At 43.4% G+C, this 17,547-nt stretch overlaps 1 protein-coding gene across 10 annotated transcripts in view; it reads right to left on the bottom strand.

Moving 5' to 3' along the window:
- LOC115198815 (filamin-C) overlaps positions 1-17,547 on the bottom strand; it is an 85,072-nt gene that overhangs the window by 34,114 nt on the left and 33,411 nt on the right. For all 10 annotated transcript variants that reach the window (XM_029761113.1, XM_029761118.1, XM_029761112.1 and 7 more), the window contains exons 3-7: positions 13,658-13,755; positions 4,477-4,627; positions 787-905; positions 561-638; positions 273-435 (exon numbers count right to left, since the gene is read on the bottom strand). In XM_029761113.1, coding sequence (XP_029616973.1) covers positions 273-435; positions 561-638; positions 787-905; positions 4,477-4,627; positions 13,658-13,755 — 609 coding nt within the window. The remainder of the gene's footprint in view (positions 1-272; positions 436-560; positions 639-786; positions 906-4,476; positions 4,628-13,657; positions 13,756-17,547) is intronic.

Consider the following 17,547-nt stretch of genomic DNA (forward strand, 5'->3'; position numbering starts at 1 on the left):
GAACTAACACCTTCTACTGTGTGTTCAGGGGACAGAAATGGGCGTAACACTGGAGGACATTAGAGAGAACAAATACATACATGTACTTTGTCATCATGATTAAAATAATAAATATCAGCTAATATTGCAAAGCTAATGATCATTCTAAAATATCCTTAGATTTACTTACAACCCTATTGATGAAACTAGGGGATTTCAATAGGAAAGGTAGGTAGATGATCTACTTCCATACCATGAACATGGTCCTCCCCAGATGTGTATGTGTGTGTTACCTGCTGTGTAGATGTCGAAGTAGGTAGGCTTGTTAGCCACGTTGCCTACAGGCTCCAGTCCTGGTCCTCTGGCCTGCACCTTGTTGGGATCTCCCATGGCCTTGGACACACTCACCACGAAGGGACTCCTGTCTATGTCCTGCCCAGCGAACAGCACCTTCACCTGGGGAGAGGAACATGGATAGACCCCTGTTAGACCGCTGGAGGAAATCCTATACTACTGAAGTTTATAAACTGAGATTTCAAATATATTCCAGTATATATATACAGGTACTGTAAGTGTGTTACCTTGTGAAGGCCCTCCACTTTGGGCAGGTAGATGACAGAGTACGTCCTGTTCTTGTCATTGTTGGGGATCACTCTGGCCTGGAACAGAAAGAGAGGGCCGGAACCGGAGAAAGGGGAGAGATAGAAACTGAATGTGAAGAACTGTGTGGGCAAATGAACAGCAACTTCAGGACGGAGGAGTAAGGGATTGAGGAGTTAAGAGTTCATGTGAGTGAGAGTGCCCCACCTCCTCTGTGTGTCCCTCTGGGTCCTCCACGTAGACCAGCACCTCCCCTAGCCCCGCCTCCACTGTCTCCACGATGAACTCAGCCGGCTTCAGCACCATGTTACCTCTAGGCTCAATACCTGACGGGGAAAAGGATGGAGACTGTAAGCAGGAGTACATAACTAGACGTGAGAGCCCTCACTTATTCTGTGCTGACAGGTGTAAACAGAATGAAACACCTTCCTTTTCAACAATAATTCTTGCACCTAATATACAGAATAAACCAGATGGCCTTTGAGCTATTGAGACTTTAGAAGATGTAGATTGTTAAGGAAGTCTGTTTTTTACAAACATTTTATTTGTTTTGTTATTTTTTGTTGGGGCGGTGCATTGTCCATTTCAAATTCTATGTTTATAAAACATATACCCGTAGGCTGCCACTCAAAAGAAGAAAAATACATACAGAGTTTAAGAAAGTAATAATATATTCAGTACAAACAGAATAAGAAAAGAAAAACAAGTGGGCTTCCACTCCCAACCTCCCATCCCATTCCTCCAACCCCACCCAGCCAACATGCCTCCATCCAACCCCGGGTCCTTAGTGTACACGAGAAAGAAGAGCGCTATGTTTTCTGTCAATATACCTGGTAAAATAATGGTTAATTAACAACTGTAAGGTGGGGGGGCCCTATCAAATCTGTGATTTCTCCCCAGATTATGTTTTCTCAGTTTTATTTTTCCTTGTTTTAGATAGTTTTTTCATTCTCAAAATTACAATTGTTCATAGAGAAACAACGAAATTGGATGTTCTGAGTCCATATCTATGTTAAATTACATTAGAAGACCATTTTGGTCTGGAAGAAAACTAAAAGTGAGTGTAATTCCCCTTTAATTGTGCATCTGGCTCTTTAATTGTGCATTTAGCGAGTGAGGAATGTGCCGTCTAATGTGCCGGCGATGGTTCTGTACTGCTGCTGCTCATTTCATGGCAAAGTTATTGTTATTATTGTTTTTGTATTCTTTAGAGGGTGGATCAGCTTTAATATTGCAAGTAGATTGTGGCTTCTATCAATGTAATTGTCTGCATCATTTACAATCCCCCATAAATTATTTTAAATAATATATACAGTGCCTTGCAAAAGTATCCCCCCCCCCCCCCCTAGGCGTTATTCCTATTTTTTGCATTCCAACCTGTTATTTAAATGGCTTTTTATTTGGATTTCATGTAATGGACATACACAACATAGTCCAAATTGGTGAAGTGAAATGAAAAAAATAACTTGTTTCAAAGAATTCTAAAAAATAAAAAATGTAAAAGTGTTGCTTGCATATGTATTCACGTTCTTTGCTATGAAGCCCCTAAATAAGATCTGGTGCAACCAATTACCTTCAGAAGTCACAGAATTAGTTAAATAAAGTCCACCTGTGTGCTGTCTAAGTGTCACATGATCTGTCACATGATCTCAGTATATATACACCTGTTCTGAAAGGCCCCAGAGTCTGCAACACCCCCAAGCAAGGGGCACCACCAAGCAAGCGGCACTATGAAGACCAAGGAGCTCTCCAAACAGGTCAGGGACAAAGTTGTGGAGAAGTACAGATCAGGGTTGGGTTATAAAGAAATATCAGAAACTTTGAACATCCCACGGAGCACCATTAAATCCATTATTAAAAAATGGAAAGAATATGGTACCACAACAAACCTGCCAAGAGAGGGCTGCCCAAAAAAACGAATGGACCAGGCAAGGAGGGCATTAATCAGAGAAGCAACAAAGAGACCAAAGATAACCCTGAAGGAGCTGCAAAGCTCCACAGCGGAGATTGGAGTATCTGTCCATAGGGCCACTTTAAGCCGTACACTCCACAGAGCTGGGCTTTACGGAAGAGTGGCCAGAAAAAAGCCATTGCTTAAAGAAATAAGCAAACATGTTTGGTGTATGCCAAAAGGCATGTGGGAGACAACCCAAACATATGGAAGAAGGTACTCTGGTCAGATGGGACTAAAATGGAGCTTTTTGGCCATCAAGGAAAACGCTATGTCTGGCGCAAACCCAACACCTCTCATCACCCCGAGAATACCATCCCCACAGTAAAGCATGGTGGTGGCAGCATCATGCTGTGGGGATGTTTTTCATCAGCAGGGACAGGGAAACTGGTCAGAATTGAAGGGATGGATGGTGGTAAATACAGGGAAATTCTTGAGGAAAACCTGTTTCAGTTTTCCAGAGATTTGAGACTGGGACGGAGGTTCACCTTACAGCAGGACAATGACCCTAATTATACTGCTAAAGCAACACTTGAGTGGTTTAAGGGGAAACATTTAAATATCTTGGAATGGCCTAGTCACAGCCCAGACCTCAATCCAATTGAGAATCTGTGGTATGACTTAAAGATTGCTGTACACCAGCGGAACCCATCCAACTTGAAGGAGCTGGAGCAGTTTTACCTTGAAGAATGGGCAAAACATCCCAGTGGCTAGATGTGCCAACCTTATAGAGACATACCCCAAGAGACTTGCAGCTGTAATTGCTGCAAAAGGTGGCTCTACAAAGTATTGACTTTGGGGGGGTGAATAGTTATGCACGCTCAAGTTTTCAGTTTTTTTGTTTTATTTCTTGTTTGTTTAACAATAAAAAATATTTTGCATCTTCAAAGATGTAGGCATGTTGTGTAAATCAAATGATACAAACCCCCCAAAAATCCATTTTAATTCCAGGTTGTAAGGCAAAACAAAGGGGGGGGGTGAATACTTTCGCAAGCCACTGTAATTTATATAATTTTCATGGAAATGTTTTTAAATAACAAATAATAGATACAAATGATATACTTACTCATGATATACTCCTGCCAGGTAAGCCTACTTTGTAGTTAACATTTAATGTTAAGGTTTTGGGGAAAGTATTTCTGTCAACCCACAAGACGGTTATCACACCAACTGGCCACACACGGAGAGATAGACACAAACGTGCGCACCACACAGACAGACAGGGGCAATATTGCTGGTAATTAATTGGCAGATAGTGTTAGGTTTGGCTTTTTAAGCCAATAGTGGCTAACCAGCGGTGGGACAATGTCAATGTTGAGCAATGTTGTTCATTGACTATTACCATTCATTCTTGCTGTCAATAACAACTGTATCCGCTGGCGATTAGGAGAGAGTGAGGTGCTTACCATCTAAGAGCCAACATCTATTTTTTGTGTCAGTGCTGCCTACCAGTAGTAATCATCTCTGATTGATTGAGAGATTCAAGGAGCTATCATCATTAAGTAACATAATAGATGCAAAGCATTGAATATTTACATTCATGCACTTCTAAATTAATTTTGTAACTTTGCCCCGAAGCATTTGACTGCAGGGCACTCCTACATCATATGGAGGAATGTGTCTACCTGATTTAGGGGACACAGTAAACAGTTGGAAGTCGGGGCCCATTTCATCATCAAATATTTCCCTGGTTTTAAACACAGTCCGTGAATAAACTTAAAATGTGTAACTTGATGGTTCAGATTATGGGATGCCAAGGTCATATTTTTCCATATTCTGTTCAAGTTAAAGGGTTGTTCGGATTCAATTAGATCTGTGGACCATATTTTTTAATGGCTAGCTCAGAATATGAGCTTTCCAATAGCCCAATTTATTTATAGATAAATAAGTTAAAGTAGTCTTTGAAGGAAGTCAGTTGTTACATTCCCAGTCTCTCTCTCTCTCACCTGGTCCATAGGCCTTGGCCTTCTTGGGGTGCAGAGTCTTGGAACGCAGCGGGGCACCGGGCTTCAGCTTGGACTTGGGAAACTGGGACAGGTAGGTCATCACCGAGTGCTCGTCCACATTGGGATCCACTATTTCCTCAGGGGCTATCACCTACAGAGAGGGAGAAGACAATAGACGGTGCACGGGGTCAAAGGTTATCATCACTTCCTGTTTCTCTATGGATATACTCACAAGATACAAGATACATGTCTCTAACAATGGGAGTCGTCGTCCACAAAGCGGCACGGCGTCATGTCTAGCTCCTGCCTATCCTTTCCTTGACTTGGTGGATACATCTTATTATTGAAATCCTTTTTTGAATATTAGATGAGGGTTGTTGACTTCAACCGCCTGTATTCAATGGAGAGAGAGGCTATGCTTCTAGCCTCATGCCATGAATATGCATAGCAATCTCGAGACAACTCCGATATCAAGTGTTGTTTCTCAAAGTTGACGTGATGTCATGTTTCCTACTTATATTAGTACACTCAAAAGAACTTAAGAATGACAAAACTGCTATTTGATCAAACAAACCTAATGTAGCAAATAATCCATAAATGTATTTGTTGATACAATTTGACACTCTCTCATTGACCTCCATACGAAAACTCCTTGATTGGTGAGCGAAACAACAAAAAAACGCCTCCTGCTGGAGGGAGACAGATTTTCCACCGAGTTGGGCCTCTCTCTTCCTCTTCCTCTCCGTACACGATCAAAGCCTGATTTAATAAGAAGAGGGAGACAGGAAGAGGAGCAGCACACACAGGAGTCAAAGGTTATCACATCGCTTCCTGTTTCTCCTAACACGCAATCAAAGCATGATTTAATAGCGTTCTAATAAACATTGTATTAATAACTACTAACCCGAGGATAAAGAACTTACTTCAAATGAATGAACATCAAAGAAAGACATGAAATAGACATAGAGCCTAATGAGGCTCTCTCTCTGGCTGTAAAGTTGATGTAAAACAACAGGCTGGTGAAAAACCAGGGCAGTGGAATCAAAAGCAGCAGCTCTGATGGAATGAAAGGCTAATTGTATTGTCCAACATCACAATGTGTTTTCCTTATGATCGCAGTGGAAAGAGGGGGTGGAGAGGGGGAATAGAAAAACGAGAAATGCCACCAGGAAATCACGTTGGAGTAGTTGAGTGTTTTATTGAGAAAGAAAGTTCCCCTACGCGGAGCTAGAGTGAGCTACAGGAGTGAGGTTTGAGTAGAGAGAAATGGGGGAAGGAGAAAGGGAGAGGAGAAAAGAGAGAACGGAGGGAGAGGGGGAGGAGAAAGCAGAGGGAGAAGGGGAAGGAGAGAGCAGGACAATGAGACACTTAGAACAAGTGAAGAAAAGAGATGGAAGTGATATAGAGAAAGAAAGAGAGGGGGGAAGGGGGGATGTAAGGAAAAATAAAAAATATTCGAGCGAGAGAGAGATAGATGAGCTCCTGCATTTTTCAGCATGTTCTTATTAAAGCATGTTCTTAAAAAAAAGATGGATTTAGAGTTAGATAAACTTGGGAGTTTTTGTCAGGAACAAATACAGGATGCTACCCTCTACAACATAACCTTCACTCCAAATCAAAACTCAGAAGCTTTAGAAGCTGCCACCCGCTGTTCAGAGGTAATTAAAATACAGATCCCTGTGTATGTAAAGAATGATAAAGCAAGAAAAGATCACAAAATGAAGATCCTTATGGAAAATCAAGAGACATTTGTTGCTGACTATTATAAATATGGGAACATCAGCAAACTCATCTTCCACCCAAACCACCCCCTGGCACAGCACAGTGATATATTAGCACACTACCCCTCTGTTAAGGGTAATATACATCTCAATAAGTCTGGAACAGTATTGGTACAGGGCAACCCCAAACTGTTTCAGCTGGACTTTCACCTAATCAAAGAATTAGCCCAGCAGGAGAAGCTCTCCCTTGAGAAAGCTACCCCCACCCCGAGTGGGTCAGACCAGACCTCTTCATATTATAATCCCACAGACGAGCAACCCCAAGTGGAATGTCAACCTCCCAGCACAGAGTACTACCTCCTCATTGAAATGAAGGATACATTTACCCAGCTGTAGGTAAGGCAGGTGGAACTGGAACAACAGGTGATTACACTCCAGTCAGCACAGACCCAGACAACAGTCCAGAACAACAACACCCCCTTAACCAGACCCGGAGAGCTGGAGGTGGAGAGAGACATATCTGCACTCTGGACTGTAATGAGACAACTTCCACAATATAAAAAGCAAGAGCTGGAGAAGAACAGAGTACTAGAGGAGAGGATCAGACTGCTGGAGGAGAGGGTGAGGGGGATGGCGTGTGACAGAGAACAACCCACTAGAGAGGTGGCCACCCCCGCAGAGAAGCCGGCAGAACAGCCCACTTCAGCTCCCGACAAAAGTCTCGATACCACAGCGGAACAGTTCACACCAGACCCTGACCATAGCGTCAACATCACAGCAGAACAGACAAATGAAGAACCCCAAACCCAGGGACCTCACCCCCTCTGAGCACCCCCCGTCAGCCTCCCTGATAGCCCTCCTGACAACCCCCCCACACCCACTGAGGACATACACAAGACACAGATTGTACTCCTTATGAACTCAAATGGGAAATATATACAAGAAAAAATACTTTTTCCCAAACACAGTTTGTCTAAACTCTGGTGTCCAAACACCCAGCCCGCCCTAGACCTTCTGTCTGAGGACCAACTAGGATCACCCAGCTACATAATAATACACACAGGCACAAACAACCTGCGAACACAGCAGGAAAGGGTGGCCACAGCACTGAAGGGAGTGATTGAAAAAGCTTCTTCTACTTTCCCCAATGCACAAGTGGTTATCTCCACCCTGCTACCACGAAAAGACTTCCAGCCTGCTACCATACAGCGGGTAAACGCAAGTATTTCCTGTGACTGTGCCTCAAAACCAAATGTTATCCTGGACCACAACCCTGGACTTGAAAAGCCTCTATGACAAGGTCCACCTATACAAGGCAGCAGTGCCCACCTTTGCCCAGAGTCTAAAGGACATCGCTCTCAAACGCAGCCCCAACACTTCACACAGGAGCAACAGATCAATAGACACCCCGTCCAGACCAGCGAGACACTCTCCCAGACCTGCGGGACCCCCCCCCCCCCCCCACCCGGACCTACACATAGAGGACCCACGCCGAGACGACCTACATCCAGACCACAACACCACCAGCCACATCCACACCCCCACCCCAACCAATCAACACCCCCCCCAAGTCAACCATAACCACACCCCGTTTAGGCCCCCTCAGATCTGACCTATGCCCCTCCTGCCCACACCATTCCCCCCACTCCCACAAAAGAGAGCCTCAACATGTAAGTCACACATACGCCCAGGCCTTGAGCGGGCAAACAGGCCCAACCACCACACTGCAAATGGCATGTACCAGATGCTCAGCAGGCTCTGCTCACACTTACTGACCTCAGGCCAAACCACACGACCAACAACATTGGACACTTTATAGAACACAAAGCCTTCACTATCGCATTCTGGAATATCCAAGGCCTGAGGTCATCTGCTTTTGGCCTGAAGGGCAGGAACCTGGACTTCATCAAATAAATCGGAAAAACAGACATTGTCATGCTACAAGAAACCTGGTATAGAGGAGACGGACCCACTGGTTGCCCTCTAGGTTACAGAGAGCTGGTAGTCCCATCCACCAAACAACCAGGTGTGAACAGGGAAGGAACTCAGAGGGTATGCTAATTTGGTATAGAGCAGACCTAACTCACTCCATTAAATTAATCAAAACAGGAATTTTACATTTGGCTAGAAATTCAACAGGAAATGATATTAACAGAGAAAAATGTCCTCCTGTGTGCTACCAATATCCCCCCACTAGAATCCCCATACTTCAATGAAGACAGCTTCTCCATCCTGGAGGGGGAAATCAATCATTTCCAGGCCCAGGGACATAGTCTGTGGCGACCTAAATGCCAGAACTGGACAAGAACCTGACACCCTCAGCACACAGGGGGACAAACACCTGCCTGAAGGTGACAGCATTCCCTTCCCCATATGCCCCCCTAGGCACAACTATGACAACATAACCAACAAAAACGGGTCACAACTCCTGCAGCTCTGTCACACGCTGGGTATGTACATAGTCAATGGTAGGCTTCGAGGGGACTAATACGGTAGGTACACCTATAGTTCATCTCTTGGCAGTTGTACTGTAGACAACTTTGTCACTGACCTCAACCCAGAGTCTCTCAGAGCGTTCACAGTCAGCCCACTGACTCCCCTATCAGATCACAGCAAAATCACAGTCTACTTGAATAGAGCAATACACAATCATGAGGCATCAAAGCCAAAGGAACTGAGTAATATTAAGAAATGCTATAGATGGAAGGACTGTAGTGTGGAAACCTACCAAAAAAACAATTAGGCAACAACAAATTCAATCCCTTTTAGACATCTTCCTGGACAAAATGTTCCACTGTAATAGTTAAGTAGTAGAACATTTTCTACTTGGTAGTAGAAAATCTTAACATTATATTTGACCTCTCAGCTTCCCTATCAAATGTAATAATCTCAAATAATCTCAAATAGAAAATCGAAGAAAATGAACAACAATGACAAATGGTTTGATGAAGAATGCAAAAATCTAAGAAAGAAATTGAAAAACCTGTCCAACCAAAAACATAGAGACCCGGAAAACCTGAGTCTATGCCTTCACTATGGTGAATTCCTAAAACAATACAGAAATATACTACGGAACAGCACGTCAGAAATAAGCTCAATTTAATTGAAGAATCCATAGACTCTAATCACTTCTGGGGAAATTGGAAAAACACTAAACAAACAACAACACGAAGAGTTATCTATCCAAAACAGAGATGTATGGGTAAACCACTTCTCCAATCTTTTTGGCTCTATAACAACGAACAAACAGCAAAAACATATACATGATCAAATACAAATCTTAGAATCAACTATTAAAGACTACCAGAAAGCACTGGATTCTCCAATTTCCTTGAATGAACTACAGGACAAAACAAAAACCCTCCAATCCAAAAAGGCCTGTTGTGTTGATGGTATCGTCAATGAAATGATCAAATATACAGACAACAAATTCCAAATGGCTATACTAAAACTCTTTAACATCATCCTTAGCTCTGACATCTTCCCCAATATTTGGAATCAAGGAATGACCACCCCATTCTAAAAAATGGAGACAAATTTGACCCCAATAACTACCGTGGGATATGCGTCAACAGCAACCTTGGGAAAATACTCTGCATTATCATTAACAGCAGACTCATACATTTCCTCAGTGAAAACACATGTACAAATGTCAAATTGGCTTTTTACCAAATGATCGTACGACAGACCACGTATTCACCCTGCACACCCTAATTGACAAACAAAAAAAACAAAACAAAGGCAGTCTTCTCATGCTTTCTTGATTTCAAATTTGGCATGAGGGTCTGCTATATAAATTGATGGAAAGTGGTGTAGGGGAAAAACATACGACATTATAAAATCCATGTACACAAACAACAAGTGTGTGGTTAAAATAGGCAAAAAAACACACACATATCTTCCCACAGGGCCGTGGGATGCAGCTTAAGCCCCACCCTCTTCAACATATATATCAACGAATTGGCGAGGGCACTAGAAAAGTCTGCAGCACACGGCCTCACCCTACTAGAATCTGAAGTCAAATGTCTACTGTTTGCTGATGATCTGCTGCTTCTGTCACCAACCAAGGGAGGCCTACAGCAGCACCTAGATCTTCTGCACAGATTCTGCCAGACCTGGGCCCTGACAGTAAATCTCAGTAAGACAAAAATAATGGTGTTCCAAAAAAGGTCCGGTCTCCAGGACCAGAAATACAAATTCTATCTTGACACCGTTTCCCTGGAGCACACAAAAAAGCTTGGCCTAAACATCAGCGCTACAGGGCTGTGAAATATCTGAGAGACAATACAACAAGGGCATTCTATGCCATCAAAAGGAACATAAATCTCAACATACCAATTAGGATCTGGCTAAAAATACTTGAATCAGTTATAGAACCCATTGCCCTTTATGGTTGTGAGGTCTGGGGTCTGCTCACCAACCAAGAATTCACAAAATGGGACAAACACCAAATTGAGACTCTGTATGCAGAATTCTGCTAAAATATCCTCCATGTAAAACGTAGAGCACCAAATAATGCATGTAGAGCAGAATTAGGCCGATACCCGCTAATTAGCAAAAGCCAGAAAAGAGCCGTTGAATTCTACAACCATCTAGAAGGAAGCGATTCCCAAACCTTCCATAACAAAGCCATCACCTACAGCGAGATGAACCTGGAGAAGAGTGCCCTAAGCAAGCTGGCCCTGGAGCTCTGTTCACAAACACAAACACAACCCACAGAGCCCCAGGACAGCAACAAAATTAGACCCAACCAAATCATGAGAAAACAAAAAGATAATAACTTGACACATTGGAAAGAATTAACAAAAAAACAGCGCAAACTAGAATGCTATTTGGCCCTAAACAGAGAGGACACAGTGGCAGAATACCTGACCACTGTGACTGACCCAAACTTAAGGAAAGCTTTGACTATGTACAGACTCCGTGAGCATAGCCTTGCTATTGAGAAAGTACGCCGTAGGCAGACCTGGCTCTCAAGAGAAGACAGGCTATGTGCACACTGCCCACAAAATGAGGTGGAAACTGAGCTGCACTTCCTAACCTCCTGCCCAATGTATGACCATATTAGAGAAACATATTTCTCTCAGATTACACAGATGCACAAAGAATTAGAATACAAACCCGATTTTGATAAACTCCCATATCTACTGGGTGAAATACCACAGTGTGCCATCACAGCAGCAAGATTTGTGACCTGTTGCCACAAGAAAATGTCAATCAGCGAAGAACAAACACCATTGTAAATACAACCCATATTTATGCTTATTTATTTTTGCTTTTGTACTTTAACCATTTGTACATCGTATACAACACTGTATATATATATAATATGACATTTGTAATGTTCCTTATTATTTTGGAACTTCTGTGAGTGTGATGTTTACTTTTCATTTTTATTGTTTATTTCACTTTTGTATATTATCTACTTCACTTGCTTTGGCAATGTTAACATATGTTTCCCATGCCAATAAAGCCCTTGAATTGAATTGAGAGAGAGAGAGAGAGAGAGAGAGATGCAAAGTTATGTAGCAGCTGTTAGGCACATGAAATGTCTGTGTTTGAACAGCCCTCTGGATAATGGAGTCCATAATTATACACAACCACCACATGGGGACTTACAGGTGGAAACACACACACGTTCACATACTCTCACACACACATGCTAATTTACAACCTATAGGGTGTGTGGATCTGAGAGGAAACAGGCTGTTCATGCTAAAGAGGTCTCACTGCTTCAGGCATACATACCTGTACATACATATATACATACATTCACAGACTCTTACTATAGGTATTCTACTCCCAATGTATAATGCTGAAATCATACTGACATTTTCAAGAGCTCTTAAACCATGCCCCATGGTCAGAAGAAATAATGAGTTTGGCCAAATGAAGCCAGTCAAAACGACTTCAAGACTTTCCCAACCTTGTTAAACTGTCTGTCAACAAGTTCTCTGTTGATCTGAACCAGCTTGCATCATGCTGTACATCCCATGGTGACACAATGACCAATTTTCTCCCTTTCTAATAGTCTCTCTTTCTGTGGATCTCTCTCTCTCTCTCTCTCTCTCTCTCACTCTCTCTGAGGGGTGTCAGAGGGTGTTCTAGCTATATTTAACCCTTGGCTGTAGGGCCAGGGGCCTGAAAATAGCATGGCCACTCACTAGGTGAACCACTATGCTACTCTCTATGTTCCTCGACTGATACAGGGTCAGTGGTGTTTTGGGGATCCCAATGTTTAAGGTTAGACAGGGGTAACAAGAGCTGACCCTGGTGCAGTTGTTCAAGATGTAAACACATCCCACGACCTTGTCACTCCCACCATGTGACCAGTGCTCTAAGCATGCTGAGATTGCCCCCATTCTGCCATACAGTGATGGTCTGGACCCTCCCATATAAGCTCAAATGCAACATACACAAACCCGTGCACACACACACACACTCCCTCCTCTATACACATGCATATACTTATTAAGAACAGCCTGAAAAATAGCAAGGCCCGTCATGGGATCACCAATCCTTCTAATTCCTAATATTTATGTCTCCATATATCTGCTTCTCTCTCCTCCCCTCATTTCTCTATGGAGAGTTCCAAGTTTCCTTGGTCTGTGTTAACATCATTGACTAAGGAGCAGAGGGTTGTTTCAGCTATTGGTAACTAATGTTTGGGCCAAATTGTACACTGAAGGAAGTGCATATTGACACGATAAAACACAGGTTGCCCCTGGACAAGTGGACAAAAACCACTAAGCGCACGTACGCACACACGCACACGCACACACACACACACACACACACACACACACACACACACACACACACACACACACACACACAGGGAATATAGAGTTTCTGTTCATGTTTTCCATCTTGGAATCTAGAAGTGCTATAGACTAGTGTGTGACTGGGGAAACAGTTTGTGGTTTCATAAGAGCCCGCTTCAGTGGTCCTGGCATTGGCTAACCCACCCTCGCCTCTTCAGAATCCAGCCTAACCTGATGCCAACCTGGCCTCCCCTCTCTCCAAGACCCAGCCCAGTACAGCAGCATGCCAATGTACCTCCACAACCACATACTGAAGAAATTAGCCAAACACAATCCCACACACACTTATCCACATTGGCCTATGTGGCTGCGGACTGTCACCTGGGACACACCCACCAACTCCAACTCCCTCACTCAAAGAACAGATTGATCATACAGGCTTATGACAAGTCTTACAGTGCATTTATAAATACATCATAATACATTTTACCAATCTTTAAGCCGTAAAGTGTTAGCAAAGATTGCCCTGCTGTTTACCACTGAAGCCAGTTGCCTCAGAGTAACTGAGTCTAAACCAAGTATGTAGATATGAGTTTAACTAGATGAGTTTATCTAGTACAAATGAGTTCAGGTTATGTGAACTAAACCAGGTGAGACCAGGAGTGAAGGAGAGTGTAGGTGGTGTGGTGATGTTACCTGGGGCACTCCGAGCCAGTCGTCAGCCTGCTGCATGGCCTCCCTGGCATTCTCCACAGGCTGGCTAGGATCCCACGTCTCCCAGTCAGGACACAGGCCTACATGACAGAGAGGGAAGGAGAGGGGAGAGAGGGAGCATTTAGTCATGGGACAATAGTACACAGAGAATCAACATAGGTCCATCCACTACGATTCGCTATACGCATGACAACAACTGCCAAACCATGTTTACCCGCAATACTTTGCCTCTACAGTAGAGACAAGCAAGAGTGAGCTGGTCAATTCTTAGAGAGCGGTGAGTTACTTTTTTCCTGATGTCCGACTGTGGGTCACTTTGAACAAAGCTGACACACACACACACACACACACACACACACACACACACACACACACACACAATGCAGTTTATAGGATTATCATCAGGGAGTGGCGTGAGGATGAGAGATGTAGGAAGCCTCAGACGACACACAAACACAGAGGAGTGTCATCACTACACAGTTCTCTATCCACCAACCTGGTCTCAGCATTTTGGATTATTCTGTACGTAAATCCGAGACACTAGATTTAGTATGATATGTTACGTTTCATATGGTATGTATTCATTTGTGGATGTCCATCATCCATTTCGTATGATATGTTACGAATTTGCAAAACGTAAAATATATTACGAATTCTAATTTGTTGTGGTTAACATTAGCTAGGTGGCTAATGCTAACAATCGCTAGCTGGCTAACATTAGCAAGTTTAGGTGTTAGGTTTAAGGTTAGGGTTAAGGTTAGGGTTAAGGGAAGGGTTAGCTAAAAGGGTTAAGGTTAGGGTTAGGGGAAGGGTTAGTGAACATGCTAAGTAGTTGCAAAGTAGCAAAAAGAAGTAAGAAGCTGAAAAGTTGCTAAAATGCTGAAGTTGTCCGTGATGAGATTTGAACGCGCAACCTTTGTGTTGCTAGACATTCGCATTGTATGCCCACCCATCCATCAAGACCAAGCACCCTCCTTTCTTTGTTGTCTTAAGTAACCTTCTGCACAGAAAAAAAAATCTATGAAATGTATGCATTCACTACTGTAAGTCGCTCTGGATAAGAGCGTCTGCTAAATGACTAAAATGTAAATGTAATGTAAATGTCTTATGTAACCATACCAAACGTAACATACAGTATAATACTAATTTGAGTGTCCCGGATTTGCATGTACTATGTTATGTCTTGTCTCGTCTGTAAGACCAGGCTGTACCCACAGACTGTGGAACGGGAGAGCGGGCTCAGCTCTACTCAATGTGACAGAGTGGTTTGGTGTTTTATACTGTTGTTTCTCCCACCTTAGTAAATGGCAATACATTTTCCATTAGTCTCATTGGCTGTCATGGCTGTCTCTATTGCAGTTCCATCCAGAATGTTCTCAGCTCAGGGTGACTTCCTTGCGCAAACCCCACTACTGCCAGGAGCCGTATGGAAACAGAGGCGGGAGGCAAAATGATACTAAACAAATATATGGCAGAGAGTGAGTGTGTGAGGGGGCTCTAGGGGGAATTTGAAAAACGAACAGGAGAAGAACATAAACCTAAAGAGCTGTACCTGACCCTCATATTTGTTTGTGTTCCATAAACACACACACACACACACACACCAGCATACACTCAATACACACGCACAAACAGTGACACTCAAGATGGGTCATTATGTTTAATGAGCTCTCTACAGCTGGCCAGTAGTATAAACTAGTACCTTTTTCAACCAACTCATACCTGTTTAATGTGCCTCTGTTAGGCTGAGGTGTGATTTACTGGCCCTGGTGGGTCTGTGACCAGGTAGTGTGAGGGTAGGCGAGGGCCATTCAGAGGGGGTGGATAGAGGGGTGTGTTGGGTAAAAATCTGATGAGTAACATTTCACTCTGAGGAGAGGGGATCAACCTCAGGATAGGATGCTGTGTTAATGTTGCTGTGGAATCGTGTGTGTGCGTGCGTGTGTGTGTGTGTGTGTGTGTGTGTGTGTGTGTGTGTGTGTGTGTGTGTGTGTGTGTGTGTGTGTGTGTGTGTCCAAACCCTCTCTGTTCGCTGTTGCTTAGTCCTGGTTTATTGTTGTATTGTAGTGTAAATACACTGAATCACAAGGCATGGACTCAAGCCACGAAAAAAACGTTCCTTAATTTACTTCTACGGACAATACACTTTACTTTCACTGTTTTACTGTCCTCCCTTACTTCTAACAGAGAGGCCTCTGCCCCGTTCCTTTTGCTCCTTAACAACATACATGAGCACACACACACACACAATAATGTGTTCGGCAGGAAATGCGGCGCGCTACATGTGTTTTCACTTATTGTGTTCCTCTCTGCTGTGTTCTCTACTCTGACACTCACCATGCTGTTACAACAGCCAGAAACCCACTGTCTTCACACTGCAGCCTGCAGCACACCCATGTCCAGCGCCATGCGGGGAAGGGGTTTGGCTGAACCAGGGGAACTCGAGGTGTCAGGACCAACTAGCTATGCAGTAGAGGATAGCAGGTCTGAGAGCAGTTTGAGTTTCACCCAAAATAGTTATTATATTTGACATTTACATTTTAGTCATTTAGCAGACGCTCTTATCCAGAGTTACTTTTTTTTTTTTTTTTGGTGCACTCGTTTTAAGATAGCTAGGTAGGACAAGCACATATCACAATCGTAGTAAGTACATTTTTCCTCATTAAAGAAGTTATCAGCAAAGTCAATGCTAGTAGGAAAAGAAAAGTGCAATATTGTTTTTTATGCTCCACTGTATGTTTCACATTTCTTGCTTAATGGGTGAACGGTCCTGAATGTTACATTTTGTGCTGACAAGAGAAGAGGGCCGCCTCTAGAATTTTGGGCACCCTAAGTGAGATTTGGTTTTGCCAGGGAAGGAGAAAAAAAATTGCATTTTCAAAGCTAATTCCCTGTTTGCCATGAATTATGAGTGGCTAACAAAATCAATAGGGGCCCCATGGAGGTCAGGGCCCCTGAGTACGGGCCTAGTTGCAGCTCATAGTCTGCATATAGGCAGAGGTGATACTGCGAGAGAATGTGAGAGAATTGCACTTTGCCCTAACGCTATGTGTACTGTGAGTGTATAGCTTGTTCTGGATCTATCGGTATAAATGTTTCAGTGAGAGCAGAGAGAAACAGAGCCCTGTATGGTCAAAGCCTAGAATAAAACCTGTTACTTAGTCCTGCTCAGTGTCAGAGACAGAGCTCTGTGTAGCAGCAGTGTAAACACTGCTAATACAGACACCTAGACAATAAACACACACTCACCGTGGAAATCAAATATGTGCACACACACGAACACACACACACACGATTAGGCACGTACACCATAAATTCACATGTAAAGCACAAACGCACATGCACCCACACACCCGCTCTGTGACCCCGCTGCTCTGGGTAAGTGAATTAGACAGGTTCACTATGTGGGAGAATGGAGTCATTGTTTGTTTATTGTTCCCCCACCTGAGCCTCTCTCCAACACACTTCTCAACTTCCTGCCTGAGCAAACACACTTTGTCAGGCACACAAACACACATAAACACACACTCGGAAGCATGCAAACACATGAAAACAAATAAAGCACACACATTCACACATTGGCTCTCTCTCACATGCACGCGCACACTCACACACCTACAAAAGACAAACACCTATACACACATACAGACACTCAGTAAACAAAAAGACAGCGCACCTCAGTTCTTTGCTTCATTTCTCCGGAGTAACTAACTCTGTGAACCTATTAATGCCATTCCACTCATCTGGTCTCACACCATTTGTACAAACACAGGATTAGTGGCTCTGTTGAACAATATGTGTCTACTGACCCAAGGTCAGCCTGAGTTCACCTTGGAGCCATGTCTTAGGAAGCCCTACTGCCTGCCAGGAGC

Source organism: Salmo trutta, chromosome 8 (assembly GCF_901001165.1).
Source record: "Salmo trutta chromosome 8, fSalTru1.1, whole genome shotgun sequence".
Taxonomy (NCBI): domain Eukaryota; kingdom Metazoa; phylum Chordata; class Actinopteri; order Salmoniformes; family Salmonidae; genus Salmo; species Salmo trutta.